Here is a 22,748-nt window from a genome sequence, read left to right on the forward strand (position 1 = left end):
ATTAAACTCATTTGATTTTCATAATATCAGTGTTGTGGTAGCTTGTTGAATAGGTTCTTAAAATTGTTATCTTGTTTTTTATGTGATTTTTTGTGGTGTTATGAATTCTGTGACATGGGAGCCACTGTTATACATATATCGGTTTTTCTATTAAAGATTTAAAAAATTCTCGAGAGAGAAAAAGGGCTTATTTCACAAAGCAATTGTGTTGACCGATGACCATAAGTTTCTTACTTTTACTATTTGATTATGAGGCAGTTGAGTAAATGTTAGTTGTTTTTAATGTCATTTTGATAAGAAATTGATTTGTTCTAAGAACTTATTATTGGTTTTTGGTTATCTCATCAACTACTTCCATTATAGAAAATTTTCAGTCTTAGATAGAAACAATGATATGGTATAAATAGATGGTTAATGATAGCAGGACAAGGAGGCAATAACATTAGTTCAATGAACTGTTAAAGTTAAAATTGTAAAAAAAATTAAGGAGAAATATTGATACACAAATTTCACTCATTAATCATTTAAATTTCAAATCAATAACATACTTCATATTTTAATTTGGTTCTCTTCCGAACAATATTATTTGCTAGTTTGAAGGCTGCCTTAGTTTTATAATTCTGCTTTGATGCCTAAAATATCATAAAGGATTGCAAAAGCTTGATGTTGGTCATCCAAGTTTAGAATTTATAATGTAATGCGAATTTGGCTACATCATGATTTTTTATTCTTTTTGTACTACTTTTATGGTTTCTCCAGAAGATGCTGTGAATGAAGACGCAAATTCATCTAGTCTCAGCAAGCAAGGTTGCGAAAACCGGATCGGTCATTAAACCGGTCAAGTAACTGGTTCAATAGTTCAATGGTTAACCGGGGTCGAACCGTGGTTGAACCGGTTTAATTAAAAGGCTAGAAATTTGGTTTTAGAAGAGTGATCTTAACAATAGATAGTCTCAACGCATACAAGTTGTCTCTCAAATGTTGATACAGAACATCATCAAAACAAGTCTTAAGACACAAAATGCAAAAAAAAAAAAAAAGTTCTTCTTTCCAAGCTTACGTAGGGATGCCCTTGAGCTCTAACATTTCCTCCAAAAGCAACCAAATCCAAGATTCAACACTGCAGACTTCAAAAACCACCACAAACACTCAGATACAATGAGAATTGCTCTGAAATTACAAAAAACGCATGCTTCTAACGCTTCTTCCAGATCAAGATTCCACAAAACTCATGCTAGCTCAGCTCCAAATCCCTAGGATTCCAATTTTCACAACAGTAAGAAAGAAAAGATTTCTCATACTGACAACAGCAGGAATTCAAAAATTGAACTCTGCATTAAAAAAAAATAAACAAGCAGATGAGCAGAAACCAATACCTGGCAGACAGATCAATGGAGTAGTGGGTGAATGAGAAGGAGAGGTAGATCTCAGATCTGGCCGCCGTGATAACGCTGGATCTCAGATCTGGGGAGCTGTAAACTTGCTGGCTACTGCTACTAATTGAGAGTTAGAGTCGAGGAGTTTACCGCCAACGACATTTAAGAAGCATGCAGGGACACTCGCCGCGGAGAACGGAGAGGCGAGCAGAGAGGCGATTTTGGCGGCGAGCCGGCGACAGAGACGAAGAGGCGAGACGACAAGATGACCGACGTGCGACGGTAAAGTGGGCGACGCCAGCGACGGCGATGTTCCACGATGAGGAGAAGAGGGTGAGTCGGTGAGAAGTAGCTGTTGGTGGGGGGTTGCTCGTCCGAGTTCTCTGATTGGGGTTAGGTTGTGTGAATTGTGAAAGTGAAGGGAGAGGGAGGCAGGGAGCCTTCTGCACTGACCGTATGGATTTTCTTTTTTTTTTTTTTTGTCTGCGTAAAAAATGACGCCGTTTTAAGCAACCATAAAAAACCTGAACCTTTAAAAACCCGGTCGGTTTGCCCGGTTCATCGGTTAACCACCGATTTGATCGATTTTTTCACCAGTTTTTTTAGAACGGTTTTAAGTGTCAACTGGATCGGTCAGGTGACCGATTTTCGGTTGAATCAGCTGGTCCGATCCGGTTTTCAGAACCATGTCAGCAAGTTTATTGTCAAAAATCAGCAAAATTGTTAGCAACTATGAAAGTTTTGATACTGAAATTTCAAAAGAGTGTTAGTAAAATAATTTTTAACGGAACAAAAACATACGATGCTGTGATACTTGGTTGTTTTAGTTAGCATGAAAATTTAGAACCTAGAGGAAATTAAAAGTGGTGAAACCTTCATCAATGGAAGGACAAAATCACATTTTTGTTATGGTTATATGTTTGATCTATATAACAATGGAATAGGCTTGTAAAAGCAGAAAGATTTCATATTGCAGAATGCATGGCTGATAAAAATTGTTGCTCAACATCATCTATTTCTCGTTGTCGTAATTCCTTTCCCTTGTTTATTACTTAATTCAAATGGAAGTGACTATGACTCTATTATGTATACTCTATTGTCTATTAATTATATAAAATAAATATTTCAAAGAGTTAGAAGGTTAATTATGTCATTTAGAATAATCAAATAAACACCATTAAACAACAAAATTACAAATTATTACCAACAAAAAGTCTTTTAAGCTAGTTTGAAAACATTTACAAATAAAAAAATATTTACATATTCAACATTATATAGTCGACAAATAATCTAAATCCTATAATTATATTATATGTGAACAACCTAACTTAATCTAGGTATTAATAGATTGAATAATAATATTCTTATACATAAACCATAATACAACATTAAAATTGTTCAAATAAAATAACAAAATTAAATGAAAAAATCACTAACCTCAGTCTAATATTAAATATTCTAATGTGTCATCTCTTATTCAATTTGTTGATATCCACTAAACACACCATAAAGGGGTCCTATTACATAGAATAATCTTAAAAAAAAAATCCAAAATTTTCTCAAACTTAAAACATTTTTATCCTTTTTCGGTTTTAATCTAGTTTGCAGCTTATATACAAAGGCATTCTTTATATATCTCGTTGATATTTTTTTGGGTTTTTAGATTTTTTAGGGGTGAAAAGTTCATTGGGTAAATGGTTAGGGACCGAAAATGACATTTATTCTATTTTTTTTATTAGAGATAAAGAGACTCGAACTCGCAACTTCTAAATGAATATTGGAAGACTATGTCATTTGAACTATAGTTCATTGACATATCTCATTGATACTTACCACGAGGAAAAAACTAAATTTTAATCTTATTTACAAATAAAATATATTTAAAATTTTTAACACATATCTCTTTAAAAAAGAGATTTATTTCTTGAAAAAATGACAAATATGTCCTTAACCTTTTGATCTGCGGACATTTAAGTTCTCAAGGATTTGAAAATATATTTAAGTCACTAACCTTTTTAAAACTTAGACATATCGATTCCTCGTATTTACTTAGATCTATCAGACCCAACAGAAAAATTAAACGTGACTTTCGTTGTACTGAACCTGATTGATACGGATGCACATATAAAAGAGTTTTTAAAATGGAATAAATTAGACCCAGAGATGTGTCCAAATTTTAAAAAGGTCAGATAGTTAAATATTCACAAACCAAATTTTAAATCCTTAAAGATTTAAATATCCACAAACCAAAAAAATTAGGGATCGATTTATCATTTTCTCTTATTTCTTTTCATGTCAGGGTGTATAGAAATTAGAAAGCAGTGTAATGCGGGATAGAATCGTAAATATCACTATATATATATATATATATAGTTGAAAAAAAAAAAATTAAAAAACACATTACTTTAACCCCTTGTGCACACAACACACCCTCAGTTCCTCATATAAGCGTATCTCTAACCCGCTGTGCACACTTTCTAAAGCCTCTGCCTCTGTGATTCACCGTTCGCCTTCGACTCCTCTACGCCGGAGATCTTCTTTACTCCCTATTGTCGTTGCTTCTCCAATTAGGACATGGCTAAGACGTCCGTCGATCTTCCTCCGAAGGGGGGTTTCAGTTTCGATCTCTGCAGAAGGAATGATATGCTTCAGAAGAAGGGTCTTAAGCCTCAGTCTTTTCTAAAGACAGGAACTACCATAGTCGGTTTGATTTTCCAGGTGCCTTCTCATTTTTTTAAGTAGTCTTTTCATCTGTCCCTTAATTACTGTTATGTATTGTTTATTCGTGTTATTCTAGTTGGGGTTATTGGTCCATCACAATTCATAAGTAGGGTATTTAGCAGAGATTTAGAAAAAAAAAATTGATTGCTTTCAACTCACGTTTGGAATTTTTCTCTTCATATCATTTCATGGACTCGTTCGTAGATGTGTAGAAACCTGTTAGTATGCTCAATGGTTCGTTTAGGTCAAACCTGTTGAGACTATAAGAATGTAAAGTACTATAGTCAAGATTTATGGACTTAAGAGTCTGTGCTTGAATTGTTTATGATAGAGGATGGGATACGATATATCTTGAATTGTGTGATTCATCCCATTTAGTGAGAAAAGACTTGGTTTTTTCATTGTGAATTTCTATTTGTATAGCCTATTCTAATGTTGAAGTTCTCCACACAAATAAATTTGAACCAGGATGGTGTCATTCTTGGAGCAGATACAAGGGCCACTGAGGGACCCATAGTTGCTGATAAAAACTGTGAGAAAATTCATTATATGGCACCAAACATATATTGCTGTGGAGCAGGCACTGCTGCTGATACAGAGGCTGTAACTGGTATTTCATATTTGCTAAAACTGAATATTTCTCTTCTTTTTGTTACACCTGCATTTTTGGGCACATTTTAGTTGCAAGCACATGGTTTGGGGACTTTGATAAGTTCGGGTAAAGGATTGATATTAGACATGATGAATCACACCTACAAGCTTCGGATCTTGTTACAACTGTTATTTCATGCATCATGAATTCATTACTTTTTTTTGGGTAAAAACGTTCATTACTATTTTAACAGCTTGGTTTTTCAATTGTGAACCACAACACCTGATGCAGCCATAATAATTTGCTAAACCTGCATTAGCCGTATCAGGCTGCCATTGTGGTCCACAATTTTATAGCCATTTCAATGTCAAAATTCAATCCATGTTATATTGTCTTTGTTTAGGTTTTGTTATGAATATCTTAGAACAACTCAGAATGAGATATTTGTTCTTGTGCTAGACATGGTTAGTTCACAGCTGCAATTGCATCGTTACCATACTGGTCGAGAATCAAGAGTTGTTACAGCACTGACCCTTCTAAAGAGACATCTTTTCAAGTTGAGTTTTGGATATTCTCTCAAGTTAACTTGCTCTCTGCATTAAACTCTTGTTCTTACTGACTGAACTTTTTGTCCAGTTACCAAGGTCATGTCTCAGCTGCATTAGTGCTTGGTGGGGTTGATGTCACTGGACCACATTTGCACACGGTTAGTTTGTTGCTAAAAGTTTTTATCTTCAATACTGAACTTTCTTTTTTAAATGGATATATGGTGTGATATTTCATGACTTCTGCTATATGGTTTTCAGATATATCCACATGGATCAACTGACACGCTCCCATTTGCGACAATGGGTTCTGGTTCCCTTGCTGCAATGTCAGTATTTGAGTCTAAATTCAAGGAGGGCTTAACTGTAAGTGACCATGTTAAGGCTTTGAAATTTGTGACAAAAGGCAGCTTTACAACTTATTAACACATCTGCATTTGGTTATATTCTGATATGGAATTCTATTTATTTATAACTGGGCGTGGTTTGTTTTTCCATGACAAACTGAAACATTCATGAGATTTGAAGACCTGAACTGTTAATATCTTGAATATGAGAAAACCCAAACCTGTTTGAAGAATGAAGAACTGAAGTGAACTGTTTATTATCCTCCAACTCTAGCTGTCATGGCCTCAGAAGCCCTCAGACTTCTCATTAGTCTTCGGCTCCAAAAAAAAAAAGTTGTTTGGACTATGTTTGCTAATCTGTTCCACTAAGAAGAGCACTCAGTTACGAAGCTTACGTGGAAGATTTTTGCTATTTGTTTTTATTTCCATAGACCTTGGCAGCCTTCGCTAGTTTCCTGGACCAACCAGCCTCAGTGTTACTACCCATGCAAAATTTTTTTAGGATTCTATTATCACAGAAAATAGTTTCAAGTAATTAGTGTATTACAGGGTGAGGTATCCCTGCCCCTTCTTTTTTTATTGTTCATATACCATATCCAAAGAAACCTAGCTTCAGATACAATGAAGTTTTTACCCATAATTGTGGTTTTTAACTCTGCTAAAAATTTCATCAAATTTATGTTGCAATTTGCAAAGCTTTTAATTTAGTGAGCATTTTCATGTTACAGAGGGACGAAGGAATAAAGATAGTATGTGAGGCAATACTTGCTGGTGTATTTAATGACTTGGGAAGTGGAAGTAATGTTGATGTTTGTGTAATAACCAAGGTAAAGCATCTTGATAATCTGCCATGAGTTGGTCTTTTTAGGGGAAATCTTCTTCTTTTTCCTTCTTCTTAAGTGCAAATTCTTATTTTATGCTGCACAGGGGAAGAAGGAGTATCTTAGGAACCACATGCAGCCAAATCCTCGAACTTATGTTAATCCAAAGGGCTTTACCTTCTCGAAAAAGACTGGTTAGTAGCAAACTTTACTAATTTATTCCTACAATAGAGAGCACCTAAATAATATTTTGTTTGCTGCCAGACTCTATATCTTGCAAACAAGTAATTGACCGGTTTATATTCGCATTGCTTAATATATCACAATTTTGCAAATTTGGTAACAAATCTTTTTGGTACAAATCAAGAACCACTTGGGCGTTTGCTGGTTTTCCTGGAGGGCCTTGATTTGTCCTTCATACTGCAAACCCTTCTTTTCCTTTTTTCCCTCCTAAAATCAACTAAGAAACACACCTTAAGTGATTTGGGACAATACCCTTGCATGACAGTGTTTTAAATTATCAAGTAAAGTAAAATTCTTGCTGAGGTGTTTGAGCAGATACACTTGGATTGATAATCAGTGATTCAAAATGCTTCTTCTATGTGTTTCTACTTTCTATGAACCATGAGTTTATCCAATGTGATATTGATGATACATTATATCTGATTAGAATATTTATATCTGGTACAGAGGTTCTTGCAACAACGATTACCCCCCTGAAGGAGAAGGTGGAAGTGATTGAAGCAGGAGATGCCATGGAAGAGTAGTATCATTTACTAAAATTAAATGTCACTCTGGATTGGTCTGGAACTTAGACTAACAGAATGTTTTTCATATTTTATATCTCTACTTTTTTCGCGTTACTTTGACTTTGTATTTTCCCAACATTATTTTCATCATACTTCATCATTTGAAACAGTTGGGTTGAATGGTGAACGCACGTCTATTAAACAATGAATTTGATTAGCCGATGCAAATGTGTGTGTGCTAAGATTAGCTATTTGGAACATAAAATTTGTTAACGACTTAATCATTATTAAATAATGATCGAGGTTAGGGGTAATGACATAGTAAGCAAGCAGTTCCTTTTTTTTTTTCTCTTTTTTTAAAAAAAGTGAATACAGGTATTATTTTTACTTCAATAATACTTTTAGATAATATTTCTTGCAAGTTCTATCAAACAATGAATTTCTCCTTCATCAAATTGATTCTTGCAAAGCTTAGGGCTAATCAATACTTATATGTACAAGTAAAAAGATTATGCATTAACCGTCCCCAAACACAAAAGAGGATAGTTGGATTTTAGTATCTAACACTTGGATTAGTCTTGGCAGCATTCCTCAGTGCTCCTTTTGTGGCTGCTGATGAAGCTGGATTAATGGCCTTCCGAATCTTAGCCACATTCCAAGCAGTGTTAGCAGCATGTCCTGCAGTTGCAAACACATGCTCTGTAGCCTCACCTGCTTCTTCTCCATACCTGTTTATCCATGGATCCCACATCAAGTTATATGTGTATTTCTTGATAAGTAAGCAAGGAATATTTCTTAAATATTTTATTGCTTTAGTATATGCTAGGTAGTTTTTTATAATGATTTGAAACTTTTATGAATGTCTATTGATTTAGAGTTAACAAATTAAATCCATAATAACATTGGTGTAAACACAAATAAGGAACTAAATTAAAATCTTAGTGTTCACTTATTAACCACTGTAATAGTGGGATGGCTTTTACCTATTGGAAACCATTCTGGTTGCAGCTTGGGAGGTGGCAGAAAGAGTCTGTTTTTCAGCAGCTTCAGCTGCTTCAAAAACTTTGTCTGCAACATTACAAGAAACCATAAATCAAATTGATGCTACTTATTCTTACAAATAAGAATGATGCTACTATGTTATAGATAGTCTTAAAGGTAAAGTAATGTTTTATATTACTTACTGACTGCATCAAGGGAGGCCAACAAAACTTCTCCAGGAAGCATCCTGAGAAACGCTTGTCCAGGTTGCGATTTGATGACTGGTGCCATCACTGATCCACTCATTATTCCAACTCCATCAAGCACTGATTTGCTTAATTTTTCTGTCATATTCGACAGTTTTCTCACCCTATATTATTGCAAAGCAAAGGTAATATAATTAATTAGTCTCCTCACCATCTATGTTGTGTAAATGTTGAATGTAATGTTTTGAATACCGCTTAAGGTTTTCATTCATCTTCCCATTCTTTGTTCCATCATCAGACTTGATGCTCATGCCACCATTTCTCTTATCTCCACCACTGCTTAGGATGCTTTCTCCTCCTTTGTGGACCTGATTTTCAAGAAAATTATATCTACAAAATTAATGGCATATAAACTAAGTTTTTCTTTCTAGCAAGAAGAAACAAGTGTCTAGGGAGCAACTGTAGATTGGCTAGCTACAGTTCATAGTCCATGTTATCAATTTACAGTCTCAATATTGTAAGAACAAGAAATGTTATTCGAACATCTAAGAAGGGATGTTAATCAGACATCCAACACGATTCAAGGGCGAAAACAAAAAATTTTATAGCAACTAATAATATTTGTAAACCTGGTTGGTGTAAGCATTACTGCACATGAAGATACCCTTAACAATCTGACCAGTCCCTCCAGCAATTGCCTTGGCAAGAAAGTGATTGTAATCTTCAACTTTTGGAGCAAACTCCTTCCAATCAAGATCACCATTCTTCTCCTTACTCCATTTCAATCCAGAAAAGCAAGAGTGCTCCTTCAAAAAAGAATCCAGGGACTCCATACTCCCAAGGCACTGCTCCGGAAATGTTACGCCATAGCTGAGGGGCTCACCACCATCTTTCACAGGCAAGGTGAATAGGTAATGAAGTGCATCCATCTTCACCACCGGCTCGTCTTTCGTCAAAGGCCACTGAAGTTCATTTCCAACCTATATTGCACAAATACAAGTATTGAACAATCTTATGAACGTATTGTGGTTGTTTTAGTACTTCTGTCGAAATTTAGGCACAGAGCTTACTCTTATGATGGTGGCTAGAGACACACTATCATCCATGATTTTGATGATCATAAACTGGCCTTGAGCCAGCTCAAGAGCTTCTCCTTCATCCATCAGATGAACCCTGCATACTGGGATCTGCATCAAGATTTCATGTGTAAGGCCTTTGGTTTTAGGCCTTGATGAGAATTGTTCAGAATAACCTGAAGGAGTCATGGAGGTTTCTCTGGAATAAGGTTCTGGTTCATAAGATTTTGAGCCATTGCAACCCATCTTTGATTTTTGTGCTTTGTGTTTGTGTTTCTTGGTCACTTTCTTGGGACCAATTTTGGAATGTTAATGGAGATAAGAAGCATAAGGACAAGTTCTTATTGTTGCTGATATTGGATTCTTTTGTTCATTGCTTTATTCTGTTCTTGAAAGAATAATTTGGTGTTAAGTTAATGTGGCTTTGAGTGGAATATATGAGGAAAAAAAAAAGAATATTGAGCATGTTTGTTGTTGAATAATCTGCAGCAGCATCACAACTTGCACTCCAAGTGTGAAAGCAGATACTTTATTATATATTTATATAACTGCATGATTCTTTTCTCTGCACCATTCTTTTCTCTGCATGATTCTTTTGGTCTATTTGGATGCGAATTCTATCTAAACTGGTAGATTGAATTCCTAGTTCTTCTTTCTTTTCTCTATTTCTCTTCGATGATTGTTGCATAATAGCAACTATATTTTTTTTATCTGGAGAATCTTTTTTTAGTTCATTTTTGAGGAATACTTTACTTCAATTGTAGTAAATGTTAATGATAGATTCTTGTCTTAACTCTTATGGTTATTATTTGGATTTTCTTTTTTCCTTAATAAAATAAAGCAGTTTTCTTGAGATAAAGTACATAATTTAAACAAACCAAAAAAATGGAAACAGCAAAACATTAGAACTTTCTATTTTCTAAAGTCTATATATCAGATTCCTGCAGAGCTGAATGTATGATCACTTGATCAGATTCACAAATGCAGCAAAACTAAACAGGAAAAATGTATAACAGTTCTGAAATTGAGCCAGTTGAAACCACTTGCACCAAAACACTTGCTAAGCATAACACCAAATCTGAATGATAAATCATAAAGCTCGAATACATTCTTCAAGAGTGGTGTATTTTATTTATAGAGCCATACACATAATCCTTTTGGTGCTACTGAAAGAAACCTTATACATATTTATGCTTTATTTTCTAATTTTTCTTTCAAAAATACAAAAATACAGAATTGAATTGTTAGATTTACAAGAAATCAGGCCCCCCATGAGCTGAATAATCATTTTTTTCGTAACAAGGATTCTAGACAATGATGAATAACTAAAATAAATAATAACAATATTGATCTACCAAAAATCTCTTGTTTTCAAGATCAATCTGCCCCATCATGCCTCAAAAAACTGGGGCAGAGACACACTATAGTATTAGTATAGCTACCTAGACAGTGACTTGCATGCTGCATGAAGCATAGTTCTATATATATAAATAGTTAGTGATATTTCTTTGTTTGGCGCCTCTTCTTTCCCTTATTATGATTATTGGCATGTGAGCCTTTATAAGCCAACTCTTTCTTGCCATACAAGTATTTTCTTGCCAAGTCTGTGAAAACTGGGTGCATATCCTGTGTTCCTTGAGTTCTCTCAATCTGAACATTATACAACAAAATCATAATTAGTAGCATAATTAAGATATGATGGTTGGTGAAATTAGCATATAAAATTCGACCAACTTACCCTGCTGACTTTACCATCTTTCAAATAGTATCTGATGCCAGACCAATTGATAGATTGAGAGAAGTGAGAGCGAATGGCGCAAATAGTGTATAGGAAGTTACCTACCAACATTGCTAGGAACACCTGTTCAACATTCCAAAGAATTGTTATCATTACTTTGGTATTTTTAGGAAGCTTCCGACTCTTGCATTTTGTTCTTTTGTACTTATCATATAATCATCACCTGATAGGCTGATACTACCTATCCTATGATGATAAAGTAAGTTTGGAGAAATGAATACTTACAAGACACCAGTTATAGGAACCTAGAGAAAGTGGGGGTGCCTCTGGGGACAATATATTGCAAAGTCTAACTTCTATCCTTGTCAAGTTCCACATTGAAAAAAGGGCAAGAAGAGTGCACCCTGCTAGCAAGCCCACCAATCTTACTCCTAAGGAAACACAAACCGTTAGAATGCTTGAGTTTTCTGAGGGAAAAATTTTTCATCCTTTTTTGCATACTTTGTGTTTTCATGAATGTTTCCATTAGTAGAAATGGAATATAAATAAGGAAGAACATAAATAATACACTATAAAATATTACAGTAAACTGCCATACCTAATTTCTCTTTCTTTCTCTTAAAACCTCACACAATCCATGTGTACTGCAAACTTAGATCAAGTTCTTTATACCTAACTCCATGTTATGAGTGCAAACTTTTAATTTTAAATTACTCTTTCTTAAGGGCAACCAGGTGCACAAGCATTCGACTGTTAACATAGGATTCGGGAAAGGGCTACACTCAAAAGGTGTAATGTACGCAACCTAACCTAATAATTACATCAGTGGTTGTTTCCACGGCTTGAACCCGTGACCTTGAGGTCACATAGAGACAACTCAATCATTGCTCCAAGGTTCCCTTCTTAGAGAGAAAATAAAAATGCACTTGTCATTGTTCAATTTGTGAATAGGTTAAAATAGATATATAGCATGAAAGATCCTTATCAGGAGAGTTCTGACACATTCACAAACAACCTACCTAAAAGGGAAAGAAAGTGTTCTCACCCCCATAAACATAGGTATTTTCTTCAATTGATTGGCCATTCATGTAAAGTCTAAGTGCTGCCACAACATGAACCACTGCCATAAAAAATGGTGCTACAAATCCCCATGACAAATAGCAGTGCACAACAAATAATGCACGGTTCATTATCTGATTCACTTTGAATGTGTATGACTCCAAAACAAATGTTTGTTTTCTCAAATAGTTCCAATACCTGCATACAATTTTAAAATAGTTACCATCATAGAATATATGAAGAAAGAAAGAAAAAAACATTAATTGTCACAACAAACCTTGCAAAATTAAGATCAGTTGCAAGGGGATGAGGAAAGACAGCAACTGGGGGAGAAGAAACTAGCTTCTTGTGAGCCCCTGAATTTGACAATAGTATGGCCATAAACACAACATGCATGGTAGCCATTAGTCCCTCTATTCAAGGTTTGAGAACAACTATCACATTGATAAAAGTTAATGTATCTAGATACAAAAGGTATACCAGCTACGGCCGAAAGAGTCATGTCATCAGAATATCCACCGTATCGAAGACTGGAGACTACGCCATAATTGTCTTTCCTAAAGTCCACAGCATGCATCTAGAGGAAAACTGAATATACTTAGAATTGATTAAATTTTAAGATTTTAAGACATTAATCATATTCTTTTGTGTGGCAACTACAATAAAAAGTAGAAGCTACTTGCCATCATGCATCCTCCCCAAAGAAAGAATGTTTTTCCACCTGTGGCAAATCCCATTGAACAAGGCTGAAAAAAATGTGAAGAATCATATTATGCAGACTTATAAACATAGATTCTAATAAATAAAAAAGCAAGAGGGTAGTTGTGTACCATATGGTATTCATAGATGCAGTAACTTCCTAAACTTCCGGATGGTAAATCAAGAGGGTATCCGGTTTGAATAAATATCTATTAAGCATGAAAATAGTAAAATTCTAAACAAATGTAACCATAGAAATGATCTGATTGTTAAAAAAGGGAAAAAGAATCATGTAAATTATATACCTCAGGATTCTTTTCCATTTCATAAGTTAGGCTTCCAATAGTTCCAGGATGAAGCCTAACATCATCATCCAAGAACAATACATACTTGCTGTCTTTGTGCATTTTCTCCACTCCAACCTGCCCAGGTTCCAATACTATTCAATTTTAGTGAATTTGATTTGTGGTTTGTTTTGGTACATAAATTGCTGTTTGTGGTGATTAACTTACAACAAGTATTCATTTAGAGCGAATTCAGAATCAAAGATGAAAAAAGTGAAGTTCAAATGTATAACAAGGTCCTACTTTGTATTCAAATATGCTAGAAAAGTGAAATTAAGAAAAAATGTTATACCAACTGATTATGAATCTTTTGACTACAAGTTGTTGACAAACCAGCTACAATAACCTTAGCATCAATAGCACTCTGCATATACCAATTGATTATCAGTGCAAGGAGAACAAATTAATAGAATCAAGCCCCATTTTGATGTTGATCAAAAGGGGAAAAGCCTCAATATGAAGTTTTTAGTTGTACCCCAAATTCTGATATCAGTTCTGATACAGCATTGTAAGCAGGGTCATCTCTACTTTCTACCACTAACAGAAATTCTAGAGGGCCACCATAAAGTGATGTTAACTGCACATGTAACAGAAACAATAATCATAGATAAAAACTTGCATATTCAAAATGAAAATAGTTTGATATACTTTCTACAAACTTATAAAACAATGTAATTCATGAATGTACACAAATAAAAGTTGTTTGATTATGCACTATATTAATTTCAATCTTGATGGAAATTTGGCATATATGAATTGTTTAAGAACTAGTCTTTTATACCTGACTCCTCCAGTTGTGGAGATTGTGCTCTCCAAACCCTTTTAAGGGCATAATTACTGTCACTCTTGGCAGATTAACCTGATTGGAATGCTCAAGTTGATTGATATCATGACAAAGGAAAGCAAAACTATTACCCTTATCCATACTTCTCTTTATTCTTTTTCTCTCTTTGTTCCTGATATGCCAAAAAAATCTCATGTAAGTTTCTTTGTATCATCATAATAGTATTTTCATGCTTCTATAGTACATTTAATGTATGTTCCAAAAATATTATAAAAACAAAAGAGTAGGCGATTGTAGATGTTTCTGGAGCACGCATTAAACGAGTACCTGATATGAGCAGCAAGGGCCCATCCAATAGCAAGAACTAAGGAAATTAAACATCCCTGCAAAGCAAACACAAGTGTTTATGTTTTTATGACATGTTTATCAAGGTAGATTTTCAATTCTCTCAAGGGAGAATTTCCTTTCTATAACTATGCTAGAACCGAGTACCATAGTGAGGATAAGACAAATGCATGCTTTATGCTCTCGAGTTTTTGAAAGGTATCTCCCAACTATTCGGTTTCTAAGGTCATTGCGTGCCTCTACTATATTGACACATTGCTTGGCCCCCAAGTATCAACTATGAAGTACATATTCCTAGAATCTAAATACTTCAAAGCAATTAACATGCTTCACAAGCCATGAACTTAACACAAATTCATGCATTTTCTAAAAATTACCCCACAAAAAAATGTCCATGTAGCATCTCCAAAAGGGACAACACAACTCATCATATGATATAGTAAATGAAATAATCAAACAAAATAATAAAATTTTCAGGAAGAAAAGAAGGCAATGCTCATTTTACCAAGGAAATTTCATGTATTTTCAAAAAGGGGTTGAATGTTAAAATTTGTTTTCCAATCGGAGGAAAATAAAAAAGCATTACTTGAATCACCAAAAAAGAGGAGTGAAATTTGAAAACCTGATAATGAACGTAAATGGCGAAAGGATAGGAGAGGTATCTGCAGGCAGAGAAGAGAAACAAATCGAAATGCTCTAATAAAGTCATTGATATTACAATGATCCTTTTTCTTTTTCTTCTTTTTCTTCTTTGTCTTTCTTTTTCTCTTTCTCTTCCTCCTTTTCTTCCTTTGAAACTCTCTGACTCAAACACAAGACAAGCTAGAATATTTCATTGATCTAGCTGACCCCATTTTCTTTATTCCATTTTCACCACACAAATCAACACAACCTCTCTTTCTTTCTCTCTCCATTCTATGTCTCTGATTATTAGTGAGAGAGACACACTCACACCTAAAATAGAGAACAGGGGAAGTGGCCGTTGGATTGGTGGTTATTTTTAGTTATACGTATTATCAACTATTTTATATATATAACAAAAAGAATAACAGTCACAATCACTATCTATTGTTTGAGCTTGCTTTTTAATGATTAATAATCAAAATGGTTCTCTCAAGTCTCATACATGAATTAATAGTCTTGGAAAGATCAACATTTGATTAGTCTTTGGTCCGTTAAATAATAACACGAATTAACCTATGACACATTATCAGACTAACTTGATTCAATATTGTAGGAAAATTTCTGAAATAAATTAAAAAAAATATTTATTTCTCAAAATAAATATTTTTATTTTATTTTATTTTTTGAACTATGTTTTTTTTTAAGCCTGAACAAGTTCACCTACTGCAACCGTGAACTTGCATATTTTGATAAAGTTCGCCCATAGACCAATTTCATTGAAACTAATAAGTTCGTTTATTGGTGGGACAAATTTGTTCTTATTTTTATACAATTTAGATCGTATTGATATATTTTTATTTTTTATTTAATTCACATAATTTAAATTTGATTTGATAAAAATGAACATAATCATATTATTGTACTCATATGATTAATTATGTTTATTTGGTTTCAAAAAAATTAACGGCTTAAAATCGATAATTTTAAATTAAAAAATTAATATACTCGTATTATTTTTAAATTAAAAAAATTATAAATAAAAACACTCTTATTATTTTAAATTTTTTAATTGATATAATCTTTTAAATATGCAGTGGGCAAACTTCAATAAAAAATCTGCCGATAAATTATACCTTAAACGGCATAATCTCTCCATACTCATTTAAGATATATACTATGTTAGAGGAAAAGTTCACCCTCGCAGCAGCAGTAGGCGATTTCATACAAATATTGAAGTTCTTTCTCGCCGCACCAGTGGGCGAATTTCATACAAATATTGAAATTTGCCATGGCAGTGAAGCAACTTCATAATAATTAGCAAGTTCACTGTTGTATTAGACAAACTTATTTCAAATTAAAAAAAATATATATTCCAGGGATTAAAGATAAAATAATTTGTTTTTAGAAATAAATAATGTTTTTTATTTATTTCAAAAAATTTGACCAATATTGTATCTTTCAAGAACTAATTGAGGTGTTAGATAATTTTATTTTGTGGAGACCAACAATAGAATCTTAAATAGATCTCAAATTCACAATGAATTAATTTTCGGTCTGTTAAATGGAAAAATATTATATATAATAAAAAAAATGATAAAAAAATCATATGAAATAGTCTTCCTGTAAAAATAATAGAGTTTTTAGATGATAATTTAGTCAAACTTATCAAATTATCAAACGATTTTTAATTATCAATTTCACATGATGACGATTGTATTTGAGTTTTCACCAAAAAAAATTTGAGACGTTAGATAATAAACTTAATCATTTAGCATACCTCTTAATTAATATTAGTATAAACGAGTTTTATTATCACCAAAAAAAAAATTCTAAATTAATTTTTCATTTCATGTCTTTTTTAGATTAAAGCTTTTTTATGGCCATAATGTATGGATCTATGATTAGGTTATTGCTTTGCATGCAATGCATGCACAAACCTTGCAAAACTCTACTTTCTTTTATTAATTAGTGCTTTCCGTAATAAAAAGAGTGTTCCATTGTCTTTCATTTTATATTGGTAAACAAAAAACTGTGTACACAAAAAGAAATTAATTATTATGTATTTATATATAAAATATATATTATTTAATTCTTTTTTAATATATATTTTTATATTTTAACATATATTTTATACGAGTGATTATTTTAGCATATACTTAATACTGTTGAAAAAATATTATTTCCAAGTATTGACAATTAAAAATTCTGATCAAAAGAGACATTTTTAGAAATTAAATCAGCCGTTTATATTATTAAGCCATATACAAAAAGTAATAAAAAATATAAACCATACCTATCAAGATCGATTCAAATTAGCCTATTTAAATAAATACCGATAACCTAGTCAATTAAGCATTTGCATCGAACAAAAATTCACTCCTTAACGAACAATATTCGTCTTCATATCATACAGTTCGACCAATAACTCATCTTCGCTTCATAAATCAGCAACCTAGTAACTTGAGTTTTTTGGTATATTGATAACCAATGGCATCAACCATCAAGAGGATTGAGCACTTGACCAACAAAGAGAACAGTTCCAGTATACTTTTCTCTGATCAGAAACAAGAATGGATGGTCTGCAATAAAGTCAAAACGAGGAGGAGGCTGCTTCTTCGTTGTTCTTCTTCCTGCAGTCGTAGGTAATTGCACCCTTGCAGCAGAAACAGCTTTAGTCCCTTCTTCGTTCACTTCAATGATGCATTTCTGGATGATGTCGGAAAGATACGCAGCTCTCTCTTCCACCAATTCTGTCAAAGCTCCTTTCATGAATGGTAACACCAAACCCATCTCCTTTAACATTTGAGAAGCCTCAACCTTGAAAGATAGCTTAAATCTTGGGATCTTTAACACACCTAATCTTTTATGACCGCTCGGGAGCATGTTTGCAAGAGATTCAGATTCAGTACACACCTATATATATATACAAAAATGTTATATCACACAAAAGAATAACTATAAAATCAATTATCATATATCTTAATATAATATATGTGTTATTTAACTTATTTTTAATATATATCTTAATCTCAACATACATTTTATACAAATCATTTATTTTTTAGTTGATTTATTTTAATAAACCAAGTATGATTCATATGTATTTTCAATTATGACAACATATAAAATAACAATAATGTTATGTAAAAGTTTAGCCACTAAATTAGTTATTCATATATAATATATGTTAAAATATAAAATACACATTAAAAAAATAAAAATATGCATACATATATACACAAATAAAAAATATTGTATATGCATATTAAAATTATCTATCATATCGATTATCCTATATTTGTATTTAATAAGTATATATATTATTTAACTTATTTTTAATGTGTATATTATATTTTAACGTGTATTATACATATATGAATAGCAAATTTGGTATAGTTAATTTTTATATATAAGTAATATAATTAATAGACAAATATATGATAATTTATTTAATGATTAACTTTTTTGTGTAAATAGTATTTTTGATATTGAAAATATGTTATAATTATATTTATCAAAATTGATAATATATTTAAGAACAATAATATTTAGCTTTTCCTTATAAATTATTTTTAGAAAAAAAGACTCTTAATTATTCACTAACAAAGAATTTTCTAAGGCTATATTAAAAAGAGCATACAAATAAAGAATCTTCTAAGGCTACATTAAAAAGAACAAACAAACGCATGCATATCATCTATTAATTTTTTCAGGGAAAACAAACAAATATTTTCTATTAACTTTTAGGATAAGTATGAAGAAACAACAAATATCAGCCACAATTACTAGTTGGTATAAATTTCAGATTCACGGAATTTTTTTTTCCCTAAACGTTTCGTAACTTTTGTTTTAGTAATACTCTTTTGTTAAAGGATTCAAACAAACATTATTAATTTATTATGTCAAATAAAAAAATATTAAATAGCGATAAAAAAAATCATTCTTGGATACATTTATAAAAATCCCCTATTTTAGGTAATGAAACTTATCAAAATTCCTTCGGTTAAATAGCAAACACATAATTTTGGCATAAAAAATTAATTGCTCTTTGAAATTTATTTCCTTCCGTTGCCAACTTGCCATATGAATGCAAATAAAAGCATTGGTAGCTATGTGTGTCAAAATTGGTAAGAATAAACTGTCATCTCTAATAATAAAAGATTGAATAATGTTTAACAAAATTTTTAAAAGGGAGTATTAGGTAAATAATGATTATCTTGAACAACATAAATAATTACCAATCAAATAAAAATACACTACACCCTAATTTAATGCTACTAATTAAATTTAAAATTAATTTACTCTTTTAACTATATTAATTCACATTATTCACACATTGTTCAAAAATATTATTAGTTACCTATACTTTTTCATTTCTAAAACATTTAATGGAACTACTTAATTAACATTTTATGTGATTAAAATGGTCAACTCGCTTTCCTTGCAAGAAATCAGCATGTGCCTCCACAGTCTGGAAGAGGAAGAGGAAATGCGAAAAAGGACAGGCCTCTCTGTTCTCACTGTGGTATTCTCGGTCACACAATTGATAAGTGCTTCAAGCTTCATGGTTTTCCACCCAACTATAATAGAGGCAGAGGTCCATCCATGCATGGTCTGAAGCAAGCAGCACACAATGTCATTGGAGGAGAGTCTCAATTACCTCAAGATCCATATTCAAATTTGACCTTAAGTGCATCCCAGGTGCAGCAACTGATGCAGTTACTTCATAGTCAAAAGCTTCAAGAAATTGCTTCAAATGCAACTACACAGGTAGTCACACCAGCAGGTATCGTTCTCAATGCCTCACTTACAAGGTCAACATTATCAAAACAAGATTGGATTCTAGATAGTGGTGCCACAATCCATATTGCATGTGATTTGTCTCTCTTTCAAACTATTCACACCTCCCAAAACTATTCAATTTCTCTTCCAAACAATGAACAGTTTCAAGCTAATTTCATAGGAACAGTAGTTGTTAGTTCAAATATTACATTGAAAAATGTATTATATGTCCCTGATTTTTGTGTCAACCTTTTGTCTGTCTCGGCCTTCCTTTCAAACACTACTCTTAACATCACTATTAGCTCATCTAATTTTACAATCCAGGACACCAAGATGTTGAAGAAGATTGGGAAGGGTGAGCTGCATGAGGGACTCTACATCCTCAGAGCAACAACTCCCTCCAATCAATTGAAATTCGAATCTCACTCTATCAATTTATGTAATTCCAAGCTTTGGCATGCATGACTGGGTCACGCTTCAAATAAAATCATTAAACATGTAACTTCTTCTTTCAACTTGTCACAAATAAATTCCCTAGAAGAGTCTACCTCTATAGGTTGTCACATATGTCCTCTTGCAAAGTTTAGAAAGCTTTCTTTTGAATCAAATAATAATCTGTCACCAAATTCTTTTGACCTTGTACATTGTGATATTTGGGGACCATATCATGTTTCTATATATAATGGAAAGAGATATTTCTTAAGCTTAGTTGATGATGCTACAAGATTTTGCTGGTTATACTTGTTACAACATAAATCTGAAGCTGCAGGTTGTATAAAAGCATTTTATGCAATGATAGAAACTCAATTTAGCAAGAAGATCAAATGCTTCAGGTCCGATAATGCAAAGGAGTTGGCAGTAACTGATTTTCTGCAGGAAAAGGGTGTGTTACATCAATTCTCCTGTCCATACCAACCACAACAAAATGTTAGTGTTAGGTTGTTAGGTTGTTATTTGAAAAGTCCCCAAACTACAAGGCAATGAAGATTTTTGGATGTCTTGCCTATGCTGCCACAAATACCAGTTCTAGATCAAAGTTTGATCCTAGAGCAGATCCAGCCGTGTTCTTGGGTTATCCACTTGGCTACAAGGGTTATAAGCTTTACAATCTACGAACCAAAAAATTTTTCATATCTAGGGATGTGATATTTCATAAGGACATCATGCCTTTTGCTCAAAGCCCTCATACTCAACTCAGCAATGACATCTTCTTTGACTTTGTCCTCCCCAATCCAATATTAAATTCTGAACCATTGCCTAATAATGCTCCAACAATTTCAATCGTACATGAGATACCTCAACCATCAAACACAACCAATAATCAATCCCAAATTCTCCCTCTTATAGAAAACCAAATCACACCTTCTACTTCCATCCAACCTAGAAGATCCACTAGGACTAAACGTAATCCTCCCTACCTTCATGACTACATTTGTCATACTAAATCTCCTTACCCGATTTCAAACTTCATCAGCAACCATAGATTGAACCACACTTATCATAATTCCATTTACCAAGCCAACCTTATTCCTGAACCATAATTTTACCATCAAGCAGTTAAACATGAGGAATGGAGGGCTGCAATGAAAGAAGAACTTGAAGCTTTGGAGGCCAACAACACTTGGAAATTGGTTCCTTTACCACCCACCAAAGTTGCCATAGGATGCAGATGGGTTTACAAAGCCAAACTAAAAGCTGATGGCAGTTTAGAAAGGTACAAAGCAAGGTTAGTAGCCAAGGGATACACACAGCAAGCAGGAATCGATTTTAAAGATACCTTTAGCCCTGTAGCTAAAGTCACCACTGTACGAGTTCTGCTAGGCATTGCAGCAGTGCGTAAATGGCATTTAATCCAATTGGACATCAATAATGCATTTCTCAACGGGGATTTGGATGAAGAGGTATATATGGAAGTTCCAATGGGGCATCCCGAACGCAAGAAAGGCCTTGTATGTAGGCTTACAAAGTCACTTTATAGGCTCCGACAGGCTTCGAGACAATGGTTTCACAAATTCTGCTCAACTCTTAAGCAAAATGGTTTCACTCAATGTAAGAGTGACTACTCCTTGTTCTCAACAGGTTCTGGTGATTCTAAAACCTTCCTATTAGTATACGTAGACGACATCATAATTGCGGGAGCTAACCTTGATATGATGATGAAAGTACAATTAAAGCTGCAATCCATTTTTAAACTCAAAATATTGGGGGACTTGAAATTCTTTCTAGGCTTGGAACTCGCCAAATCTTCTCAAGGAATTTCACTCACACAGCGCAAGTATACACTCTCTTTACTCGACGACACCAACCTCTTAGACTACAAGCCGGTAACAGTTCCTATGGATGCCAATCTCAAATTAAGAGCTAAAGAAGGTGACCTGATCCCTGATGCTTCTGCTTATAGAAGGCTCATTGGTCGCCTCATGTATCTCACTATCTCCCGGCCAGACATCACCTTTGCTGTCACTAAACTGACCCAATTCATGTCTGATCCGCGGATGCCTCATTTACAAGCTGCTCACCAAGTATTAAGGTACCTTAAGAATGCACCAGGCCAAGGGATTCTGTTTTCAGCTGCTTCCCAACTTAACTTGTCCATATATTCTGATGCTGATTGGGGTAGTTGTCTCGACACAAGGCGATCAACTACAGGCTACTGTGCCTTTCTCGGTGACTCTCTCATTACTTGGAAGAGCAAGAAGCAGACAGTAGTTTCTAGGAGTTCCACCGAAGCCGAATATAGGTCCATGGCGCATGCTAGCTGTGAGGTTGTTTGGTTAATTGGCTTACTTCAGTTTTTTTTTAGTCCAAGTCGATTCGGCCAGGTTATTTTGCGACAACATCTCTGCTCTTCAATTGGCATCGAACCCCACCTTTCATAAGCAATCCAAGCATGTTGAAATTGACTGCCACTTCATCCGTGAGAAGATTGAAGCTGGCACCATCAGATTGATTCATGTAC

At 33.6% G+C, this 22,748-nt stretch overlaps 4 protein-coding genes across 4 annotated transcripts; 1 reads left to right on the forward strand and 3 right to left on the reverse strand.

Moving 5' to 3' along the window:
- Positions 1 to 3,775: 3,775 nt before the first annotated feature.
- Positions 3,776 to 7,379, forward strand: LOC107644433 (proteasome subunit beta type-7-A). Its single transcript, XM_016348290.3, has 8 exons — positions 3,776 to 4,094; positions 4,566 to 4,707; positions 5,149 to 5,245; positions 5,326 to 5,395; positions 5,496 to 5,600; positions 6,310 to 6,408; positions 6,509 to 6,596; positions 7,093 to 7,379. Exons 1-8 carry the CDS (start codon positions 3,951 to 3,953, stop codon positions 7,167 to 7,169), a joined length of 822 nt encoding a protein of 273 aa, XP_016203776.1. The 5' UTR covers positions 3,776 to 3,950; the 3' UTR covers positions 7,170 to 7,379.
- Positions 7,380 to 7,465: 86 nt separating this feature from the next.
- Positions 7,466 to 9,824, reverse strand: LOC107644432 (senescence/dehydration-associated protein At4g35985, chloroplastic). The gene is made up of 6 exons (XM_016348289.3): positions 9,409 to 9,824; positions 8,968 to 9,318; positions 8,591 to 8,706; positions 8,336 to 8,502; positions 8,135 to 8,219; positions 7,466 to 7,879 (listed from the first exon to the last, which is right to left on the reverse strand). The coding sequence occupies exons 1-6, from the start codon at positions 9,658 to 9,660 to the stop codon at positions 7,705 to 7,707; spliced, it is 1,146 nt and encodes a 381-aa protein (XP_016203775.1). The 5' UTR covers positions 9,661 to 9,824; the 3' UTR covers positions 7,466 to 7,704.
- Positions 9,825 to 10,615: 791 nt separating this feature from the next.
- Positions 10,616 to 15,143, reverse strand: LOC107641300 (uncharacterized). Its single transcript, XM_016344797.3, has 14 exons — positions 15,006 to 15,143; positions 14,366 to 14,421; positions 14,036 to 14,210; positions 13,730 to 13,831; positions 13,547 to 13,618; positions 13,216 to 13,332; positions 13,042 to 13,119; positions 12,895 to 12,957; positions 12,692 to 12,788; positions 12,489 to 12,567; positions 12,198 to 12,409; positions 11,438 to 11,583; positions 11,153 to 11,275; positions 10,616 to 11,064 (listed from the first exon to the last, which is right to left on the reverse strand). The coding sequence occupies exons 1-14, from the start codon at positions 15,090 to 15,092 to the stop codon at positions 10,909 to 10,911; spliced, it is 1,563 nt and encodes a 520-aa protein (XP_016200283.1). The 5' UTR covers positions 15,093 to 15,143; the 3' UTR covers positions 10,616 to 10,908.
- A 2,357-nt stretch (positions 15,144 to 17,500) lies between these two features.
- LOC107641301 (serpin-ZX-like) lies at positions 17,501 to 20,082 on the reverse strand. The gene is made up of 3 exons (XM_016344798.2): positions 19,999 to 20,082; positions 19,668 to 19,769; positions 17,501 to 17,920 (listed from the first exon to the last, which is right to left on the reverse strand). The coding sequence occupies exons 1-3, from the start codon at positions 20,080 to 20,082 to the stop codon at positions 17,501 to 17,503; spliced, it is 606 nt and encodes a 201-aa protein (XP_016200284.1).
- Between the last annotated feature and the right edge of the window lie 2,666 nt (positions 20,083 to 22,748).

This window comes from Arachis ipaensis, chromosome B5 (assembly GCF_059453495.1).
Source record: "Arachis ipaensis isolate K30076 ecotype BB chromosome B5, ASM5945349v1, whole genome shotgun sequence".
Taxonomy (NCBI): Eukaryota; Viridiplantae; Streptophyta; class Magnoliopsida; order Fabales; family Fabaceae; genus Arachis; species Arachis ipaensis.

What these genes read in the sequence shown, in the direction of transcription:
- LOC107644432 (XM_016348289.3), bottom strand. Translation starts at nt 9,660, where the DNA reads ATGGGTTGCAATGGCTCAAAATCTTATGAACCAGAACCTTATTCCAGA. An exon ending in GTAATGCTTACACCAACCAG is followed by an intron (nt 8,707 to 8,967) that starts GTTTACAAATAT and finishes CTTGAAAATCAG; the next exon opens with GTCCACAAAGGAGGAGAAAG. An exon ending in ACCAGAATGGTTTCCAATAG is followed by an intron (nt 7,880 to 8,134) that starts GTAAAAGCCATC and finishes ATGGATAAACAG; the next exon opens with GTATGGAGAAGAAGCAGGTG.
- LOC107641300 (XM_016344797.3), bottom strand. Translation starts at nt 15,092, where the DNA reads ATGACTTTATTAGAGCATTTCGATTTGTTTCTCTTCTCTGCCTGCAGA. An exon ending in AAAAGATTCATAATCAGTTG is followed by an intron (nt 13,333 to 13,546) that starts GTATAACATTTT and finishes GAACCTGGGCAG; the next exon opens with GTTGGAGTGGAGAAAATGCA. An exon ending in AAGATGGTAAAGTCAGCAGG is followed by an intron (nt 11,065 to 11,152) that starts GTAAGTTGGTCG and finishes TATAATGTTCAG; the next exon opens with ATTGAGAGAACTCAAGGAAC.
- LOC107641301 (XM_016344798.2), bottom strand. Translation starts at nt 20,082, where the DNA reads ATGTTAAGAGTAGTGTTTGAAAGGAAGGCCGAGACAGACAAAAGGTTG. An exon ending in CATATAATACATTTTTCAAT is followed by an intron (nt 19,770 to 19,998) that starts GTAATATTTGAA and finishes CTACCTGTGTAG; the next exon opens with TTGCATTTGAAGCAATTTCT. An exon ending in ATTTGAATATGGATCTTGAG is followed by an intron (nt 17,921 to 19,667) that starts GTAATTGAGACT and finishes ATATATATATAG; the next exon opens with GTGTGTACTGAATCTGAATC.
- LOC107644433 (XM_016348290.3), top strand. Translation starts at nt 3,951, where the DNA reads ATGGCTAAGACGTCCGTCGATCTTCCTCCGAAGGGGGGTTTCAGTTTC. An exon ending in ATGTTTGTGTAATAACCAAG is followed by an intron (nt 6,409 to 6,508) that starts GTAAAGCATCTT and finishes TATGCTGCACAG; the next exon opens with GGGAAGAAGGAGTATCTTAG. An exon ending in TACCTTCTCGAAAAAGACTG is followed by an intron (nt 6,597 to 7,092) that starts GTTAGTAGCAAA and finishes TATCTGGTACAG; the next exon opens with AGGTTCTTGCAACAACGATT.